At 40.8% G+C, this 21,081-nt stretch overlaps 1 protein-coding gene across 2 annotated transcripts in view; it reads right to left on the reverse strand.

Annotated features, from left to right (window-relative positions):
• Positions 1–1,485: 1,485 nt before the first annotated feature.
• Positions 1,486–21,081, reverse strand: part of KIAA0930 (KIAA0930 ortholog) — a 77,951-nt gene continuing 58,355 nt past the window's right edge. Inside the window, exons 3-10 of one of the 2 annotated variants that reach the window (XM_076344219.1) lie at positions 20,505–20,609; positions 19,116–19,193; positions 16,242–16,343; positions 15,660–15,800; positions 13,553–13,747; positions 11,169–11,331; positions 8,212–8,367; positions 1,486–5,781 (exon numbers count right to left, since the gene is read on the reverse strand). In XM_076344219.1, the coding sequence (XP_076200334.1) occupies positions 5,741–5,781; positions 8,212–8,367; positions 11,169–11,331; positions 13,553–13,747; positions 15,660–15,800; positions 16,242–16,343; positions 19,116–19,193; positions 20,505–20,609 (981 nt within the window). In that variant the 3' untranslated portion in view covers positions 1,486–5,740. Of the gene's footprint in view, positions 5,782–8,211; positions 8,368–11,168; positions 11,332–13,552; positions 13,748–15,659; positions 15,801–16,241; positions 16,344–19,115; positions 19,194–20,504; positions 20,613–21,081 lie in introns of both variants that reach the window. The other variant, XM_076344209.1, reaches the window with a different exon arrangement.

Below are 21,081 nucleotides of genomic sequence, written 5' to 3' on the forward strand. Positions count from 1 at the left end.
CACGTGGGTTCGTAAAACAGTCCCGCTCTGGGATTCGTTGAAATTAAATCATCAGCAAGTCAACTCCTATCTATAGTTGGTAACATTTGTTTGATGAGTGTTTCATTTTAACTAATTTAGATAGAAAAATCCCCCGAAGAAGCCTACTGTGAAATGTTAGTCACAAAAATCAGGTGGAGAGGGAGGACGCAGTGCCTTGCGGGTCTTTAAACCAAAACCAATTCAATGTTGGTATGCACAATTTAAGGCAATATAAGCAGTTAAGAGCTAAAGGGCAGTCTCATTTTTACAACACTGCACAAACCCATAGTGAAGTTCTTCCTGAATTTATCAGGAAGAAATCATTACAGCCATCAGTCTCTCAATATTATACACTGCACAAACCTAAATGTTAATGACGACATAATTAAGTTTAAAACAAAACGCAGATCAGTTTAGAAGAGCTGTTTTGGGGTTTGGTTTTTTTAATGCTAGCGTCTAAAGGAAAAAACAAAAAGCCTTTTTAAACAAATTCAGGAGTACATTGACTTTTGCCTTCTTCCCCTTATACAACGTCAAGTTTTCAGAGGCTGATCATTGAAAGATTCAGCAAGCAGAGTCAGAAGTTGGGCTTCGCTCAAAGTGGAGTAAGAACAAAGAGTAAAGAGGCTACTTTGCCTCACGAGTGTCTATTTGGCAATGCTTAGTGCCACAGAGCATTATCCCGCTGTTCATGCTTGCCACCAGTAAGAAATACATTCAAACTCAAACACTACTAGGCACAGTAGAAAGAAAACACTATTAAGAAAATTCACGGTAGTTTAAGAGGTCTGTTTATTGGCCGCAGGGTCCAACACTTTCTGCGCTGCTGCCATACGCAAAGTCATCTCCATTTTTGGTGCACAAAGGTTCTCCTTGCTCTTTGTTCAAAGGGCTCAGTACAGCGCCAGCATGATTTTCAACCCATCATCTTTTAATCAACACTGATGATCCATGAGGCAAAAAAAGCCCAAACCATGCAACATGTGTTAGTCTGATAAAATTAGGCTGAGAATATTTATATATTTACACAGAGAACGTTCAACATTGTAACCTGCTTGCAGCCTTGTATTATCTTGACCAAGCATCCAAACAGCTACATTCTGGTGTAAAATACTCTTTCATTTAAGGTTCGGTGTAAAAGCTACTTATTTCACAATGCCTTTAATTGGATTCTACCGCACCTATTTTTGACACAGAATTTCTACACACCAGCACCACACACTTCCAGTCATACCTCACAAAACAAGATAAGGCATTCGCAGATATCTGACTGCTGTGATGACAAGAAATCCATTTTCCAGAGCTTTCAGCCACGACCTTAGGAGACCATTAGAGTCTTTCAAACACGAAGGGCGAGTCTGTAGGAGACAGCCAGTTCTTCCGAGAACTATAAACTTGTCATTTCTTGACGCTGCTACACACACCATAGATAGGAAATGAGTAAAGCAGTCTTAAATTCTAAATAAAAATTTGTTCTTAAACCCCACTGGATAACAACAGGGCTTAGGCACTTCTTAAGATTTTATCTTATAGCTATCTTTAATAAGGGGAAGCTTTAGACTACAAAATACAGGACAAGCAATCATCTGGAAAGGGAAAAATTAATGATTGGCAAGAAGCAGGTCAATAGTCTAAAAGTGGAGACTATTTATGTGGACTTCACATCCATACAGAACCTCAGTGACCAGATGGGATTCTGTACACGAGGGTCTGCCAGAAGAAACCTGTCTGCAGAGCCAAGGACTTCACTGTTTAAATTAAAATTTGGTGTAAGAATATACTTTGGGAAAACCATTTTACTGTGAAAAGTCACCCATGCAAACAATTCTCTTTTCAGGAAAGCACACCGTGCCCAGAAATGAAAAACTGAGTAACAGCAATCCAGAGCCCAACATGCTCAAGCCTTGTAAATGATGAAGACCAGGAGAACAAAAAGAGAAGGAACATGAACCCACACAAACTGGATTAGCCAAGACAGCCGAAAGATTTGTGGCGTTTCTAAAAATGGCTGCTTCTTTTACAAGGAGACTTGGAACCCGTCTTGTACTGGCTGGCAATGAGAGAACGCGATTTCACATACACGGTGGTCTCTAAGGCAGAGCAATAATCTGCTAATACAAAATAATTTATTTAAGAGCTTTCTTAAAAAGCAAAGGCTTTTTACTTGTTAAACTGATAGCAGTGAGAAACCTGTTAAGGGCAAAAAGGTTTACAACCTTGCATTTGACATCTATCAATATACATCATCTATGGAGAGTCCAAGCGTAAGCCTCGATCTCCAGAGGGAGTGAACGGGCAGAAGGATGGAAGAAGTTAACTGAGTAATGAGGTATGGTGGGATTCTGTAAATAAATAAAGCTCTTCTGCAAAGCTTCCCGAATTTGTTAACCGTGCTGCATTCTCAAGCATCAACATAACAACTGATGAAAACCACTGTGCTCCAACAGTTAAGACATCGACAGCCATACAGCCTTTATGGCATGCAGAACACGCCGGTTCATTCCTCAGCAATTATTTCAATGGCCAACAGAAGCTCAAAATGGTTTACTGCTTAGGAGCTACAGAATTAAAAACCCCTCCAAATTAAAAGGGTGAGAGGTTCCTATTAACATTCCCTTTCTTTTTTGGTATAGAGCAATAGCATGCTAAGGGCCCAGCTGTGCCATCTTGACCCAAGCAAAACTTTGATCATCTTCCCTGTCAATCTGTCTATACAAGGACAACAAATTACGATTTTCAGGGTTTGTTTAAAAGCAGAACAAAATGCAGAATTTGTTTTCCCCCACTTGATAACAGAAAGTGGGAACCAGGGGCCATACATAAGAAGTCTAAGTCAGTTGTTTAGAGAAGGAATAACTGGGAATCTGCCACATCTACTTGTTTCTGAAAAGCACTATTGACATTCAGTAGACTTTTTGACCTCTGTTTTCTATGGACATCCATCTGGGCATACCTGTAGTCCTTTTCTACTAAAAAAGGTGAGTCTTCAATGTACCTATAACATATCCACTAGCAAGACACAAGAAATAAACTGACTTTTTTTTTTAGGGTGTTTATATTGCAGCCCTTCAAAAACTAGACATTGAAATCCAGCCACATACATGTAACAAAGCAGATGATACCTCCTGCATAATAGCTGTGGGATCTGAACTGTACTTTCTGTAACATTGCCTTTATACTAATGTACTAATTTAGAATCATTCTTCGTTTGCTCTGAAATCTTACGCAGCAAGATTTGTTCAGTCTTTCAGATCACATGAAATTAAGCTACCTAAACGTAATACGTGATACCAAGAAAGCATTACAAATTGCTGTTGACTGAGAAGTATTCAGGCACCTACCACTCGGGTTCCAATCTGGATACATTTCCTTTTCACGTGTTATTCCTCTGGCTGTTTGACTGAAAAGTATCAATTGTCACTAGTAGTGCAAATATTAACCCTCTCTCCCTTCCCTCCCCAATGACTATTTAAAGGAAAACCGAGCACTGATTTGCCCAGCCCAGCAGTATGAACATGCAGAATAAGGAGCATCTTGAGAGGCTTCAGAGTAAGACTGGTCTTCTAGCTGAAGGGCGTTTTAATTCTCAGCATGGGCATAGGGAGAATACTTGTACCGACTGACATTAGGCACAACTACCTAGGGATCTCAGGTAAGCACCTCGGCTGCCTAGCAAGTTCCTTGAGAGGGCACTTCAGCTGCTGATTTAGGACTCCACCTCTCCCCCAGCTCAGGAAGAAAGCCTAGGCACCCAAGTTACATGCCTCAGCTTAGACGCTGCGAACACCCTCACATACACACAACGCACAACCACACGCTCCCACGGAGCAAAGGTCAAAGGCTGCAACATGAAAAGTGGCTGTGCTGGTAATGACAAAGTGAATGTTTTTCTGACACTGTTGCAACACATTTGAAGTAAACTAAAAACTGGTGAGCCGTCCCTGTCATGCACTCATGATGGCATTTCTAACAGCAGCAGCACTCTGCACTAATGCCATCACTTCTTCCAGGCCTAGCCTCAAATAAAAAAAGACCTCCTTAACATGCTGGATTCACCACGTTGGGTTGAATGATAAAGTTAGTCTACCTTTATGCTGAAGTGGAGCTATTCCCATGGAACCTGAACTGAGGAAAAAAAAGCAGAAAGTCCTATTTGAGAGGTTAAGTCACCAGATGCTATTGAGAGAATAACAACAAAGCACTTTGGGAAAGGCTGGGTATGAGGGAGACAAAGGTCCAGGCTCAGAGCACATGCCATTTGGAAACTGTGGCAACAGCATTAAGTTTAGGCGCTCAGAGTCTGAAAAGTGACAAAAATGGCATCTTCGCTCTCCCTCTATGCGTGTACTGGAGTCTCACATGCTCTAAGTGACACGCTACCCCCCCATTGCTGTGCCAGTTATGCAGTCATAAATAAACTGAAGTATCGACTGGCTCCCATATCAAGACAGTGAACCAGACTGCAGTAGTCTCAGTATTCAGTCATTTAGCTTTCAAATGTCAAGGACAGCAGAGTTTTGCTATTTAGAGAAAGCTGCACTTTACCTGTAAACATAAGGCTTTTTTCCTGAGAGCTCCTGACACACAATTTTCAAACCTCCCCCTATGCAATTTTTAGTCACTTTTCAGAGCAGAATTACATTTCAATCTTTTGTCTTTCAAGAAAACTCTCCGTGCTTTGGCATGTAACAGTACTGCGAAACGCCACCAGGAGACGAAGAATCTGGGCAAGCTGCCTGACCAGTAATCATCTCTCACACCCTCCTTGGCTACAAACGCTACTGCAAGGACGACTCTACGTACTCTGAAGTCCAGTGCATGCAGGAGGATGTTGGCTAGTGGTAAGGTTTTTAGGTTTTGGAGCCCGATTACGGCCTCCTGTTTTTCCACTTTAGACTCAAACTTGTATCGACTCAGCTAACAGAGAGATAAGCAGCATTAGTACTGGATATGAACCTCGGCTTTACTATAGCAGCACATTTTTAGCTTTCTTTTCGCTGGCTCATTTTCTTAGCCAGTTCTTGAGGATGAAAATGTTGCTGTTCTTTGGTAGATATGGAAATCTGTCAGCAGAGTTCACCTGTCCTAACACTGACACACGAACAAATGGGAACATTTTCAGCCTCTTTTAAGCTCTGCCCTGACCCGCTGCACATACCAAAATGGCGATGTATCTTTGTAGCATTTTCTTCCTTTTCCTCCCTCAGTAGGAAATTATTTTCCCATCCCTTCAATCCCCACATGCACGCACACGCGCTCACACACACATTAAGCCAAACCGACAAGGAGAGCGTATGGGCGAGAGTCTATGAAACGACGTTCATTAGTACATCATTATGAAATTCTCAGGTTGTTTCTCTCAAAGAATATAAAGTTTAACACATTTTGTACATATTGTTGGTTTCTTAGTTATAAAGTAAACACAGTAACAAACTGTCCATAAAGCGTTGACTCGTTTTAAAGACAGCCCCTTCTCGTTTTATCTTGCTGAAAGTCCTCTTCCAGTCAGAAACACTCAAGCGATGTACTGCAAGTGTGCATATGGTGTTTGACAGCAGAGGAAGGAAGAAAGAGGCACTTTTGATCGGCTGGTATTCTTGGACTTCCCTTTTTCCTGCGGAGGTTTATGTTCCTGACACTAGATGGTAGTGTTAGCACAGAAAACCGCTGTGGTTAGGCACACTTGGCAACAAGGCTCCAAGGCAGTGCCCGCTCTCTGCTATGTCATCAGAATTGGTTTCTGCCGCACTTCCAGGATATCTGGGCAAGGGAGAGAAAACAGAGATACAGCAAACTTAGGAGGCTCCTGAAAGTAGCCGCAGTACCAGAAAGCATGAAGAACCGGAGATGCACTTGTGGACTGCAGCGCAGTCCCCCTGTTACGCCGCTGGAGGAATTTAACACACGAGTATGCGACTTTGCCTATTGAAGTGCAATTTAATTCCTCCCCAGCTGCACCCTAGTTGAGAGATGGTGAGCCACAAATATATCCCATCACATAGAGATGACGGCTAATCTACTAAGTATCATTTATAGTGGAATGAAGCAACATGTGTCAGACACTGAGTGGAGTAATCTTCCAGAGAAACAAGTGGAAGTGCCATGACAGGAGATGCCAAGAGTTTTCCCGTTCTTGAAGGGAGAAACACACCATCCCCAAGACCCTTAAAGGGACTTTTGGCTCTGAAGATGTGGGTACAAATAATTCAACTGTTTCATCCATCCTATACGTCAAAGCCTACATTTCTGCACCCAAAAAGCTGCCACAAAAAACACTCCTTTTGTTGGCTCCTCAGCTCCATATTGTCCAACTGTGACAGAATATGAACCTGTAAAATATCTGTCATAAACATAGGCATCTTTCCAAATGTGGACAGTAAAACCAGCAGGCTGGCATGGCAGTACATAGAAATATCTGGAAACTGGGCTGCTAGGTCCTTTTCAAGGCTACACAGAGAAAAACGAACATGGGAAAAAGGAGCACATGCTTAATTAAGAGGCTGATCACATACAGCTGCACAAAGAGGATGACGTGAGTAAAAATTGATCCACAGCTCTAGAGAGCTCTAGCCACACTTGTAAAGAATGAAACAGTGGAGCGAATCCAGTGAAGGGCCACAAAGATGATTAAGGGATTGGAGCATCTGACATACGAGGAGAGGCTGAGAGAACTGGGATTATGTAGCATGGAGAGAAGGCCCAGTGCGAAGGAAGTCTTATCAGTATGTATAAGCTCCAGACATTTAAAAGTGTACTTTGATGACTATCACCAGGATTTTAATTTCTCAGTACAGGCTTCCTAAACTACCCAAGAGAGATGAGCATCTTTCCCCCTTTACCCTGCCCCACGTGTAATGCTCCCGCTTGCTGGAAAGCGGCCGCTGGCGCAAATGTATTAATTACAAAAAGGCACTGGAAAGGGGCTCCACCTGATGTGCCAAGCTAAAGCAAATGCACGTAGTGAAAAACTGCAGATTAAAATTCTGCCTTACAGCCCAGACATTTCATGTCCTATTTCTGTGCATCTCAATATACACACCGACTCCTGCAACCGTATGTTAAACAAATTAAGTCTCAGAAAGGATGTTCAAGCTCAAAGCAAATATTTGAGCATGGAGGCATTTATGCCACCCACTTGAGCGGGTATTAAATGCCAGCAGGAACAATACATCTTCTGTGAACTCCAAAATGCCTGTGGTGAGAGAGTGAGCGAGCTTGATAACTCCAGCTAACTAGCTGTAAGACTATCAACACAATTAGCATAAGGAATAATTACATATTTTGCCGAAACATTGTTCAAAATCCACCCTTAATTACACAGGATCAATTTTTACTGGAATCCGTAATTTCTTCTAAATTGTAATCAATCCCTATGTACAGTGAAAGGGCAAATGTCAAAACACCTCTTTGCTAAGTATAATTTCCACCTCTACCTTATCACCTACAATTTCCTTCTCTGTAGAGTAAGAGCCAGTGTACTTTTGCAACAGGCTCCGAGATCTCAGCCTGCAAATGAGAAGACTGCAGCTATTACTATTATACTAGCATTGTACAACTGATGACATTAATACCCATACTATCTTCTCATCTCTTTTAGCAGCAGATTAACCTGTTTAACAACAGATTTCCCAACTCCTTTCTTCTTGGCTACCTTTCAGGAAAAGTCTGGAAATAACCAGTGTAATAGATTGGTTTTGTTTTCAGGTGTGTTCTCTTTTTAGACCCAGACAAGAAAAAGCAGGCACTGATCAAAAGCCCACAATCCAGACAAACCTATTCAGAAGTCATCCCATCTGCTGGAGGGGAAGAGAAGAAAAAAGATTAAGTTCTTAGAGGAAGTAACAGTTACAAGAATCTTCCAAGGTTAGAGACAGGACTTTACATTGCTCTGAGATTGTAACTTTATTCTGGTCTAGATTTTGGAGTTGAGCAATAGTTTTGCCTAAGACACTGCTGTGCAGCTGGATCAAACTTTCTTTCTGCCCACCGGCCCAAAGCCAGAGAACAGGTTGACACTATTCCACTTATTCACACAGATTTGCTACTACAGTCAGCAACAAAGGTCTACGAAGTGATGTTCCCTTACAGAGAAATACTTGTTCCTTTATCTTAATAACAAAATCCCACAATGCAGAAGGCTGTTTGGGAACCAAAGGACTCTGTTCATGCGTAATACACATTAAAATTCACCTGTTAAAATTCGATGCAATGGCAAAGTGATGTAAGTTAAGTGTGCATAGAGTAGAAAGTTTTCATCTGTTCTGTTCAGCTTCAGCCACGAGCCCACCAGAGACCGTCCTGTTCCAGATAAGGACCGCGACCTCAGATTTGTCGCATTGTGCAGATCTGTAAAGGTAGAAGACAGCAAGCTTAAAGTGATTGTACCTTCTGCGTTTTATTGGAAGACTTCTCAAAGTCAAAAAAAGGAAAGCCTACTATTCATTGTCTAGAGATAAGTCACATGCAGGACGCTATTCTTACTATTTTTAAAATCAGTCAGATCTTGCCTAGCACATAATTCACTATTTACATTGAAGCTAATGAATTATATTCAGCAGCTGGCAGTAGTAGTAAACCATCATCTGCTACGAGACCAGCCAGGAGTGGGAATGAAGCCTTTGCTACCACACTGCACACGGAGAATCCTAACCCAGCCTTCCCTCATACAGAAAATAATAGAACATTCCTACAATTAAGCAGGTACTCATGCAGAAACGAACAAGTGTAACAGAAGAAAAATTGTGTCTTATGAAGAAAATTGACATCTGCAAGACAGAGGGAGAATCAGCATTAATAAGCCAGTTCACTGCAGATCTCCACACATTCCCCAAGCCCAACTGGGACCCTTCAGCAGTGTCATTCTTCCCATAATTAGAGGTCCACAAATAACTTAGAACAAAAGGATGCTGAATCCACTGTAGACTAGAGGAGGGTTTTATAGCTGCAGGTCTCTCCCACAGCCAGGAATGCATATTCCCCACTTTTTGAGTGTTTCTAAACTTTCCCTCTATTTCCCTATAAAACTCAGCCCTGTCCCACAGTGCTAAAAGCAAATGTTGAAGTGAACGTAACGATTCTGGACCGGACCAGAGTGATCCAAGCTCCGAGACTTACTTGTTTAATTAAAAGTGGGTCCCGATCCAAACAAAGAGGCCTTAGCAAATTAAAAGTAAGTAGCGGCAGCTACTCTAGCAAGATGCATAACAACGTGAGAAAAAAAAAAACCAACCACAAACCAACTTGTTTTCCCTTCTTCCATCTAAATGCGTATAGCCAAGCAGTCTATTCCCTCTCCCCACGCATTACCGCTATGCCAAGAGCACTGTGGTGATCAGGTCAGAAGGACCTGGCTCTGGTAGCTGGAGTAAGTACAATTCTCCTGCTGTGTCATGCTTGCACACAGCAAAAGCAAGTGAAATGGGCCCTCACGGGCTGTTCCTGTCCACAACAGGTCTGTCTGCACTAGGGGCAGGTCTGCAGCAGCACTGGCCAGACCAAGGACACTGCTGATCTTTGGACAACCAAGTTTTCCTCCACCCACAAAGCCAAGATGCACCCAAACATCTCTGCTTCTACAGTTCACACAGTAATGGGCTTTTCGAAGTCAGCTTTTTCCCTCAGAAACAAGAGAATTTCACCACTGCAGCTCCTGAGCAAACACTGGTAAGGATACTCAGGTTTCTGAAATTTGTAAATAAATCTCATTTTAGTTACTTCTCCTTGTAGAAATCTCATCTTTGAATAAATTAAACTTCCTAGCATAAGCTGTTAAAATTTTCCTCTATTTATTTTTAGGACCGGGAACAATAAGGTCAAAACATTTATAACTAAGTGAAACCACACTTCTTGGTATTTTATATGCGTGCTATAAAATGTCTGGAAAACCTGGAATTTGTTCACTTCCATAAATACAGAAGAAGGAAAAGAAAATGAAAATAAGAAAAATGTTCATCATTATGATTATGTATGCTACGATCAGACCCTGCAAAACAATACCGAGCAGACACTACCACCACCTACGAAGGCTGCTGGATAAATGCTTTGAAGTCCATTCTGTCCTGTGCAACCTCCAGGAGAAAGATATCGAAAGCAGGACTCCATCTGGGAAAGCTGCCCTTCTCCCCACACTACGTAGTAATTGACCCAAGCCCTACCCTTTGCCTAGTAAAACATGCTAGAACACATCTCATTTGAAATAACAGATGTTGTGACTAGGCAAATTAAGGAAGAAAGAGGTGAGGAAAGGTTTCTATTGATGGAACCTTGAATTAGTTACAACCAGTTTAAGTTGCACAGAATTTGAATTAAACATTTTTGCTTAAGCTTGCTTTATAATGTGCAATTCGTCATTAGCTAAGCTGATCCAGTACCGCTGATGGGTAATACCTTCACTACTACAAACAGAACTTGCGATCCGGAAATTACCTTTGTGTTTATCTATTAGCATGCCAACAGATAGTGAGATTTTTTGGCTTTTCTACTGAATTGTTTTTAAACATATGAAAAGCAGTTCGGACTTCGACATTTGTGAGTTTCCCGCCTACCTAAACTGCGATATGATTGGATTTATACACTATATTCTGAATCAGACTCAATTTTTTATCTTGTTGGTTGTTTCATACTGAGTAACTAGAATTCAAAGGAAGAGTTCCACAAGGCATTAAACCATTATATAAACAAATTCATTAGGTTTTCTTTTTAGAGAGTTCAAAACTGATCCAAAGCCAGTTGAAGTAAATGCCTTTTCACCAACTTTAACCAACTCTGGATCTAATCAAGGAATTCAGAGAACTTGTCCAAAAGAGCATGCTCTACCTCACTACACTGTGATATCTGGAAGAGTGCCACCTGAGAGTGCGGCATCTGTGAAAGGGGGAGCATCTTTCCTGCTCAAGTTTCTCTCAAATGGGTCTACATAAAAGGGGGAGATAAGTTTTAAACATATGTAGGAATTGTTGGTCTCCAGCCTTCAAAAAGATGCTAAGCCTGTCAATAACTCCATTTTCAGAGTGGCACTGGCGTTGGACTTTCTGTGGAGTTAGGTTTTTCACACTGCAAACCTTTTGGAAAATCCAGCATTGGGATCCCTTTCCACAGCTCTGTGCTCTCTCCAGACAAGTCTGTTTAGCTGATATTACTTCTCTCACCTCCACCACCATCATCTCTGAAAAACTCCTCGCTGTCATTTGCTGAGTGGGATTTTTTCATCTCAGCAATTCGATTTCGGGGCACTTTTCTCTTGAGGGATGGGGAGAAAAAGGATGGGCGATTGTTGCGTTCTGGGGTTGGCGGTGTGCTGAAAGAAGTGACCTGAAAGGGAAATAAAAAAAGCTAGAGAAAGTTTTGTTTAAAAAGTTCTATGCTTCTAGTAAGAAATCATCAGTCTCAAATATGTGCCACGAGGCAGTCATGTGTAAAAATCAGAACCCTGACTGGTGTCTAGCTCTAAGTTTTACCAGAGTGGCCAGAGAACATCTACTGAACAGTTATCTCAGCTTCAAGATGAAAATTTTTTGATATATCACCACCCTCAACTGTTACGTGAATAATGAAAAACGTCTCTCCTCAGCTGATCACTTTTAACAAGGATTTACAGTCATAAAGGAACAAAATACAGATTAATAATTTAAGGCACCAAGAATCTCAATCTTATTTTTGCATGTTGAAAGTCAGAAGACTTAATAGGCTAAGAATGTATTGTTCTGGACATACTAAAATTGTGCATCTTCATTTCTTTGGCAAACAGAAGGTAGTAGTCTCCCCGCTTTGAAGGATGCCACACGGGATTACTGTGAAAGGTCACGGTGTCTCTGTGAAGCAGGGTTACAAGGCAATTACTTAACCCAAGATGCTGACACAAAAGAAGTCAATGTACAATTATATTTATATCATATTTCAATAAGGGCTAGGGAAAAACAAGTTAAGAAGCCCCTGATGATTTGGTCAGTCTAAGTGACAACAAATACAAGGATATAATTGCCTATAGTGAAACACAGGTTAGGGATGAAACTATAGAGACACCCGTCCTTCAGAGCAGTAGTTGCTCTTGCGTAAACCACAATTACAGTCGACCATATCTATTTCAGAAAGAATTGAAATGCAGTGCTTATGTACTGTTTTTGCTAGTAATATTTTAATAGTTTCATTTCAAATGAAAAAAAAATAGGGATAACTACTTTGCTAATGGAGGTGAGCAACTTCTATCTCATCCTTCCTTCTTCACAAAGTTAATTTAATAATCCCATAACTGTTCCTGAGATAAAATCTGATATTGCTCACATCTGTCCATACAAATAAGGAGGGAGGTGACATGTGAGTGAGGATGACAGACAAGCCAGGTTGGTGTTGCACTGCAGAAACACTCACTGTTGTCCCTCTATCATTAATGTTTAAAAAACAAAACAAAACAGAACAGAAGCATTCTACCACCCAACTGATGCTCTCTTTAATGCACTTGATCTCTAATTTGTGCTCGTCTCTATTTTTAATTCTGAAGCCATTTCATATCACACCTGATGGGAAATCCAGAAACAGACAAATCACCATTAAAACCATTAGCAAAAAGCAATGATAATATATTATCACATGTGTTTTGACATTTTCCAGTTGGCACTGGAAGTCTCGGAGCCAAAAGATCAGGAAGTCCCTCTAGGCCTGATTTCTCCAGGCTGTTATCTCCATTGTAGAAAGCATGCACATCCAGTTAACAAGCTCTGTGCTGGCAGCTCATTTTGCCTTTTAGGAAGCCAGAAACAACAGTCACACGGCTCGTGTGGAGACCTTTAGATGCAGTCATGCAGACCTCTGAACTACAGAGGTCAGCTATGTTACACAGGAAACCAGACTAGAAACCATCTGGAACTTCCCAGCCCAGGTCAGGACTCATCTGTGCAGGTATTCTGAAGACATGCTGCCTAATGCCCATTAACTAGGTAAAATGCCTTAATGGAAAACAAGGCTCAGGACTGAGTAAGGGCCAAATCAGCATCTATGGACTGAATCTATTGGTATTTTACTGCACTTGCATTAAAATTAACCATATGCATAAATATGGTACTGCATCTAGATCCGTAATCTTTGCTTTAATATTATATAGGCTTCACGTTGGCAGCATTCATCAGTGGCAAAATCTCCCAACAGTACCATTTCCCACGAGGTTTAGCAAGCAACCTACATAATATACGAATTCCACGTTTCTAGGTAAATCCCATCTTGTACAGAAATGGAATCTATTGATTTTCATAGAAAACAGGCAGAATCATCATTATCCCTGGCATCAACACTGCTGTTGTTTCAACAAAACACTCCTCCAGAAGTATGAATCATCCAGTCATCTCTGTATTCAGTATTTGCTCAAGGCAAACTGTGCTAAAAATCCATCTGCATATACTGAGTATGTTCAAAATATACACAAGCAAACCTAAATTCAGAACCTTGATGTGAGTTAATCCCAGCTTCAGTCCGTCTGCTGGCTTTGGAACAAAACATGTTCATGCTTAACCATAAGTCAGTATTTCTGTCTGCTACTTACTCTCTCATGCACTGGGGAGTCTGGATTTGAATCTTCTTCTGTCCCATACGGTGAAGTGTCACCAGTAGAAACTCTACTCACTGCCATTTCCGCATGTCCTTTCCCTTGTGGCCCTTTCATTCGGACAAACTCCATGTTGTTATACTTATAAAAGCCAAAAGACATTCTTTGAGCCATCTTAGCTGCAACACTCACCTACAATGCATCAAGACAGGAGAGAAAACCATGTTATACCACCTCCATGTTTCAAAAAAATAACGTTCTCTGAAAGCAGTTATCTAAGAATAAGTCAGAAACATAATGATCGTTATCTTGATTCTTAAGAAGCATTTTAAGCCACAATCTGAAGTGATCTCCAAAAGGGAAGCAATTTTTCAGATACAAAAACAGAGGCTCAGAGAAGAATCAACTCCTTCAGCTATCCAAAAGGCAGAGTTACCCAACGGCACGCTGAGATAAAACAAAAGTTTTTTTATCCAGACCCACACAATGTGGCACACCACAGCACAAGCAGGCACGTGCACAACTCAACACAGCCTGTGCAGGGACACTTGTTTGAGTCCAAAAAGCAATAGACACACACGCACGAGATGCTTCAAACTAGCAAAGCGCACTGCACAATTCTGGCACTACTTTGTGGCAAGTCAATTTGGACATCTGTGTGTCCACGCTGTCAAGGCCAAAGCATAAAAGAACCAGCCCCCATGCACAACTAACCTGCATCACATTGCTCACCGCAAAACCCTGACAGCTTTTGAACCCTCTCAACAGACAGAAGGGCTCAATTTCCAGTTAACACAACTGAACTGAAAACTGAACTGAGAACTGAAAAAAGGAACAGACCAATATGAAAACAGTCAAGGTTTTGCCAAGTGAAATAAGTAGGACTTATCCATAAGTTTAAGTGGTTTATCACAACTTTCAGCAGTGATCACCTGAAAGGGCCAAGACGCTCATCATGTAACACAACTCGTATTGTGCTAAGAATTAATACAGACACAACTGAAATCAAGTAACCTTCAGAAGTATAGCGAGATTGCTTCTGTTCTGTTAAAAGGATGGTCAAATTTCAAGTTTTGCCTTCAGCCATCATTGAGTATTTGAAGAGCTAACAATTTTATTTCATCTAACAGATCAATGTAAAGTAGCTGTGTGGTCGAACAGGACGTTCCTATGACCTCCTAGGCTATGAGGTCACTTTACCACATCAAATCTTGTCTTTCCACTGCAAGGCTTTCTTCTTATGTTGTCTTTAGTGATTCTCCATTCCCATGTATTTTAATAACCCACCTGCTGCTTGTGTGAGGCCATAAGGTGATGGTGGGTCAGAAAAACAATCTCAGTTTCACGTTCTCTCGAAAAACTGCTAGAAGAGTATAACTACTCACATTTAAAACAGGGAGAAGGGAAATTATTCACGACCTCTCCTGACAAAAGTAGGAACAAAGGGAAATGAAGTTTACAGTCACAGCAGATAATGTGGGGATTTTTTTTGTTTGTTTTTTAAAATCTCTCAGTACTGTCTTCATAACAAACTGTTTGAGAAGTTTATTGGCTCTTGCACTCTCTTGACTTCAGCACTAAGTACTGAATTTGAAGCTGAAAGTGCTGGCTTTTCATGTTTCTGTAGGAAAGCAAAGAAAGCTGCTTTCTGTGGCAGTGAAACTACAGTGGTCTTTTGAAAATAGCCGTGAGTACAAAACACACTAAAGAAAAACATGTTTTACATATAGCAAGGTAGTTATCAGAGTTCAAGATCTCCCTGCAAAACATGCCTTCTCTGAAGTAACTAGAAATATCTATGACCTTTCAGGAAAATGAAGGGGCTCCCAGAACGCTGTTATTCAGATCCATTCCTGTGTCATGCTCTTGACTACTTATCAACTTCACTCCTTTTGGCAAACACCAGAGTAATATATCCTGATCTGAATATTCTAAACTGTCTGAGCCAAAAGCATTAGCTTTCAGGTAACTTTCAAAACCAAAAAAGACAGACTACGATGCAGATGATCTAACAGGACAAAAAGCTAACAGCCTCAGCAGCAAAGAAAAACTGTGGTCAGAGTATCATTGTTGCAAAGGATGTTGTCTTTCAGAAGCACCTTACCCTGTTGTCATAGACCTTCTTGAGTGCTTCATAGCGGATGGACCCCTGAAAAATCACCCCTTGGAAGGTGTTGCTTTTGTCACTGGCTACCAGCTCCACACAGACCATTTCTCCTTCTCCCACAGTCATGTCACTGAAAACCTGCCAAAGACACAAAATGAAACACTTCAAGGCAAACTGCAGCTGTTAAAGTTCAAATATATTCAGATTCCCATGATTCTCCTTAGGCCCAAGGCAGTTTCAACGTAAATGGCAGAAAGCAAGGGAGCTGTATGCTCCACCCCAGCCCTTCAAAAAAACCCCAGACTTTCAGTGCACACTGCAAATCATGTGTTGAGGTAAGCAGCTCTCACATGAGCCTGTCTTGCTTTAGCCCATCATAAAGACAGGTACCAAAATCCAGCTTTAAGCTCAGATTCCAAATATTAAAGAAAGAGGAAGGTCAAATAAAATAAAATAAAAACTACTAGAAGATAACCCTCAATTAGCCAAGAACATTTGTTCAAAAGGTACAAGAAAACAGCTGATCAGGACATAAGACTAGAACAGGACAGAACTCTACTGCTACAACAAGGAACTCACCTCTTCAAAACTGTCAATCATGAAGAATATGTTGGGGTAGCTGATCTTTGACTCCTCTCCTTTACTGTCCATTGGGTGTTTGCTAGGAGACGCAAACACTTGCTGAGAAAGATATTGGGGAAAAAAAAAAATCTTTGCAGTTAAATGTGCTCAGGAATGGATGCAATGAATACAAGGCAAGCAATACCAAAACACCACAGTCCAACACTGCTCTGTCAGCCAACAATTTCACTTATGCTAGAGATGCTGGACATCCTGCAGGCAAAAGCTGAGCTTGTTTCTGACTACAGCCTGTTTTGCAATAATGACAACACTTGTGAAATCCTTGAGTTTTCACATGCAAGTTATCAAATACTAGTTGCTCCACAGTAAATGTCCCTGTTGTGTACCTGACCTCTCAGCATCCTATGGTACAGCTAAGGTATCCTCCTTTTCATTAACAGAGAAAATCACCTTAAGCTGCCTTTAAGTTACTGCAATGCGCTGCAAAGTAAAAGCACACACAGCAAGAAAGTTACCATGGAGTAGCTGACCTAACACTATTTGCTTGTACAGTTAATTCCATTGTTGTTATTTGCTTAGTACCACGATAAGATCAATATCACTCAGTAATGAGAAGCACGGCCCTCAGGAGGGCAAGCACTTGGTTTCTCATCCTCATCTTCTGCTTCTGTTTCTTTCTCTATCCACTGTGCTTCCTCTTGCATGTTCCTCCCTCTGAAGCAGTTCCTGAATTACTTTGGTCACTTCACTCCTCAAAATGACCTATATTTAAATAGCTAAAGGCTTTAGATTTTATCATTCCAACAAGATTAACAAGCAGGTAAAGAGGGAGAAGAATTCATACCAAGTAGTTTTCTTTGCTTCCACCTCTGTTTACAAACAAAGCTTTGAATTAAAGAAACTTGTCAAATCTTAGCCCACTGTGAACGTGTTGAAAGCTCTGAATCTGCCCAGATTGTCAGGCTTGTGATACTCTTGCTACAAACCATTCAACACAAAACATGACTAAGGGTAGAATATTAGATAATTCATGAGAGGGCTGCTTTTCCTTATTTGTACATGCATGTTTAAATACAGATTATTAAAAAGAAACGTTGCTTCATGACAAGAAATGGCATTAGAAAGTAAGACGACTCCTCAAAGATGACATTTGCACCAATGCCTGAAACAAGGACATCTTCCAGGCATCCTTGTTCTCATGCCATCCAATGTAAAGCAAAAAAACCCCCAAACTCATCTCCAGTCAGACACACCTGAGGAAAATACAGTTTGTAGAGATCTTATTGTCAAGCCAGCAGAGAATCAATGTAGTCTGCAAAAAAATTTAAGGGAAAGTCAGCCGCCTTTACACTGGTTTCATGCCTTAGCTACTCTACTGGTATGAACACAATAGCTTTGTCATAGGTCTGGAGTAGTACAGCAAGTCCTATGCCTGAGCAGGGCTTCTACCTATTCAACATCTGGCTGCTCACTGACAGCAGAATATACGCTTTCTAAAGCAAGAACCATCAGAGCAGTAATACAGATCCAAAAAAGTTGGCTTCTGTTCACTGAAACCTAAGAGCCTCAATGGTGCATGTTACAATGAAATGCCCTACTGCAAGTATGCTTTCCACAGCATATAGAATTGCCTTTTCTCTCTCCATAGATCAATTTCATGATGTTAAAATGTCACTAGTATGTCCTGGTAAGTTTTAATGTGTGCTGAGTTTCTCCTAGAAAAGGGGAGACAAAGAAAAATTTATAAGCAGTCCCACAGTACAAACCTCTAGGAATGAGGGACAGAAAACCTCCTCCTTATTCCAAACACTGCTCACACACAGTGAAGGCAGGTCCCTCATCCTCATCTTCCTAGTTTTCAAATCTTCAAGTAACATTTACAGATTTTTCTCAAAAGAATTTTGCAGAAGTTAACTGGGGGTGAAACTTTGACTAGCAAACAGTGGAAAAAGCAATGAGAAATAAAAGGCTTACATCAGTGGTGTAATGTGGTGCCTCAGCTGCACCAGACGGGAATTATGCACCTAACTAATGCAAACTACAAATACAATAATCAGCGTTGCTAGTTTTGTTTGTAGGCAAAGCAACAATTGTTTTAAAACAGTAAAACAAAATTAGAGGATTAAAAAGCATTGGTTTATTTTAGGTAAAGCCACGCAAGCAGCTGATTGAGCTAAAGAAATGGAATTGCCTGGGAGAAACAGCCTTTTAAAGGCAATAGGAGCCTTTTAAAGAAGAATTTCTGCCAACTAGGAGAAATTGTTGCAAGATCTGCTGCAAATTGAGTGAAGAAGTCTGGGGTTTCTTGTTCCTATCCCCTCCATGCTTATTATTCAGTCTCCTCCACTATGCTAAACCCTGGATTAACTGTGCGCTGCACACAAGCAAGTGACAAAAGCCTTTGGTGTGGAGATGGAAGGAATGAGCAGTTTAAGAGAGAAAAAAAGAATCTCGTAAAACAATAAAAAGATAAATTGGTAATCAGTAAATTGTCTACCATTTAATAGCCCTACATTACAGATTTACCCTGAAGGCTTCTCATAACTCAGTTCTCATACAATTTCAGGTTTACTCTCAGACTGGTTAACAGTTGGGCATACCTCCCCCACCCCAATCCAGTAGGCAAAGATATAAATCTTGAAAGCATGCAGAGGTCTTTACAATTTTTTGAGAGGGGCTATAAAGGACATTTAGATCTCACATTTAGATGACTGGCAGGAAATGTCACTAGACGAAGACTTCAGATGCTTCACAGGGATGCATCTGTCAGACCACAGCCTGAGAACCACTGCCCTGGTTTTGATACAGTTTTTAGGATTAGTTAATACTGGAAGCCAACCTCTTATCCACAGTAATAACATGTAATCTCACCTGAGATTTCTTTTTGTGAATGTGAATATCTCCTCCATCGGAGCGTGTGCACACAGCACATGTCACCACATAATCCAGCTAAAACAGGACACCAGATAGAGAAATAAAGGTTTAGAGTTAGAAAAACAAAACATTCATGTGCATGAAGCAGAACACATCCTGTCTTAATTTTTTTAGCACTCTGGCTAAAAAGTAAGATGTTTTGGTATTGCCGTTTTCTTTATTCTCTTTACTATGCTAAAACGCCTACATTTTTCAAGCCTGTGTTTGTTTATTATCTCAGTAATACCAAAGTCTTTTGCACAGATGCTGAGATGCACAACCTATGGGTAAAGAAACTCCTGACAATATTGTTTAACCCTAGCCTACTGGTCAGCTGGGGGAATAAGCATGACACACACACATAAGCACACTTTAAGGTAGAAATGGAAGAGATATCCTGCCTTCAAAAACAGAAAAATAGAAACACTAATAAAACACAAGCAACACATTAGAAAGGTCAGAAGCCATTAACATAGCCTGCCAAACAACCTGAAAAAACTTGTAAGGAGCAAGCGTGATAGCTCTGGACAGCAATGTTCAGTGGTAACAGCGTCTCTGAATTCTGACTGTAGCAAACGGACTCTGGTTTTATTCAGCATCAAATAAAGGTGGAAACTGCTCTCTGCAGAGAAGTTCTGCAGTGAGACTTTTGGGAGGAAGGAGAGAGAATGAAAACAATTTATTTTCCAGGATGTGTGCAATGAGCCAGCAGTCTCTCATTCTGAGATCATAATCAACAAAACTTTTAAGGGATTTCAAATGACTATAGTAACGTTCAGCTTCCCTAAGCGCCCGTATAACTTACGCAATAACTAAACAACCTATGAGTTAATTAAACAAATAATTTGTGTTAGCTTCGTGTTTCCACCACCAACAACAAAAAAGTTTTATTAAAGTTCTCATGTCAAGAGCAGCAAACTCCCAGTGCAATACATTAACACTTTTACTGCATTTCCACTTAGCAGTTCCCTCTGTTAGCTGCACCAGTATGGTGAACTCTAACAGAAATGTTGTTTGTCTAACAGTCTTGTTCACTTTCAAAAACTATTAAACTCAACAAAGCCTTCCATTTTGCAAAACTTTGTTACAGAGCATAAAATTCAGACCAGCTTCACTAGATATATTTGAAGTTTTTTGAGGAAAGCTATTAGGACTCTACTGAAAAATAAACATCTCAGTTTATGTTCATTTAGACTCTGAAAGGCAAAATTAAAGCCACGTTTTCTTCATATCCTCCAGAAGCGTTCAAATCCCCCAAGCTAGGGAGGAAAGGGGACAGATCAAAGCCTACCCTGAAACCTCTCTAGCATAAATAGCCCATGAAAGTTAGATAAGCATCACTGTTACCTTCTGTAGGATGAGGTTTAAGTAGACGCTCTCTTCCCAGTCAATGTCAGGGTCTCCCAGGCCAGGAAGCTTCTTAGAATCTCTCCGGTAAACCTCAACTTCAACCTGCTAAGAAAATATCACATCTCTTTGAAAAATATTATCTAAAAGGTACCTACATGCATACATAAAACTGACACCAGAAGCTACATGTTGTGTAGCTTCCTGCTGTATTTTCCTGTCAGGTTTGGATTTTGCTGACTGTGGAAGGTCAGCCCTCGTGGAAGGTTTTGCATGGAAGTGAAGCTGGGGGGACAGGGGATGTGAAGGAGAATAGGTGAGAAAGGCAGGTCTATGCAGGGGAATCTTATTAGTTTTGGACAGCAGTTTCATTTATTCCTTATGATGGGTGTCTTTTAGCAAAAATGAAATAGTAAAATTTGCCATCCACTCATGTATATACTTCTCTTAACACAGTCCCTTGGAACCAAACATGTAACCAGACTAATGCTCAACATCGTCTAGCTGGTAGCTGTTGCTTGTTCCCAGGTGTGGTGGGAGACTCTGGGAAGATGAAGTTCACTAATTAATGCCTCAC

Source organism: Aptenodytes patagonicus, chromosome 1 (assembly GCF_965638725.1).
Source record: "Aptenodytes patagonicus chromosome 1, bAptPat1.pri.cur, whole genome shotgun sequence".
NCBI lineage: Eukaryota > Metazoa > Chordata > Aves > Sphenisciformes > Spheniscidae > Aptenodytes > Aptenodytes patagonicus.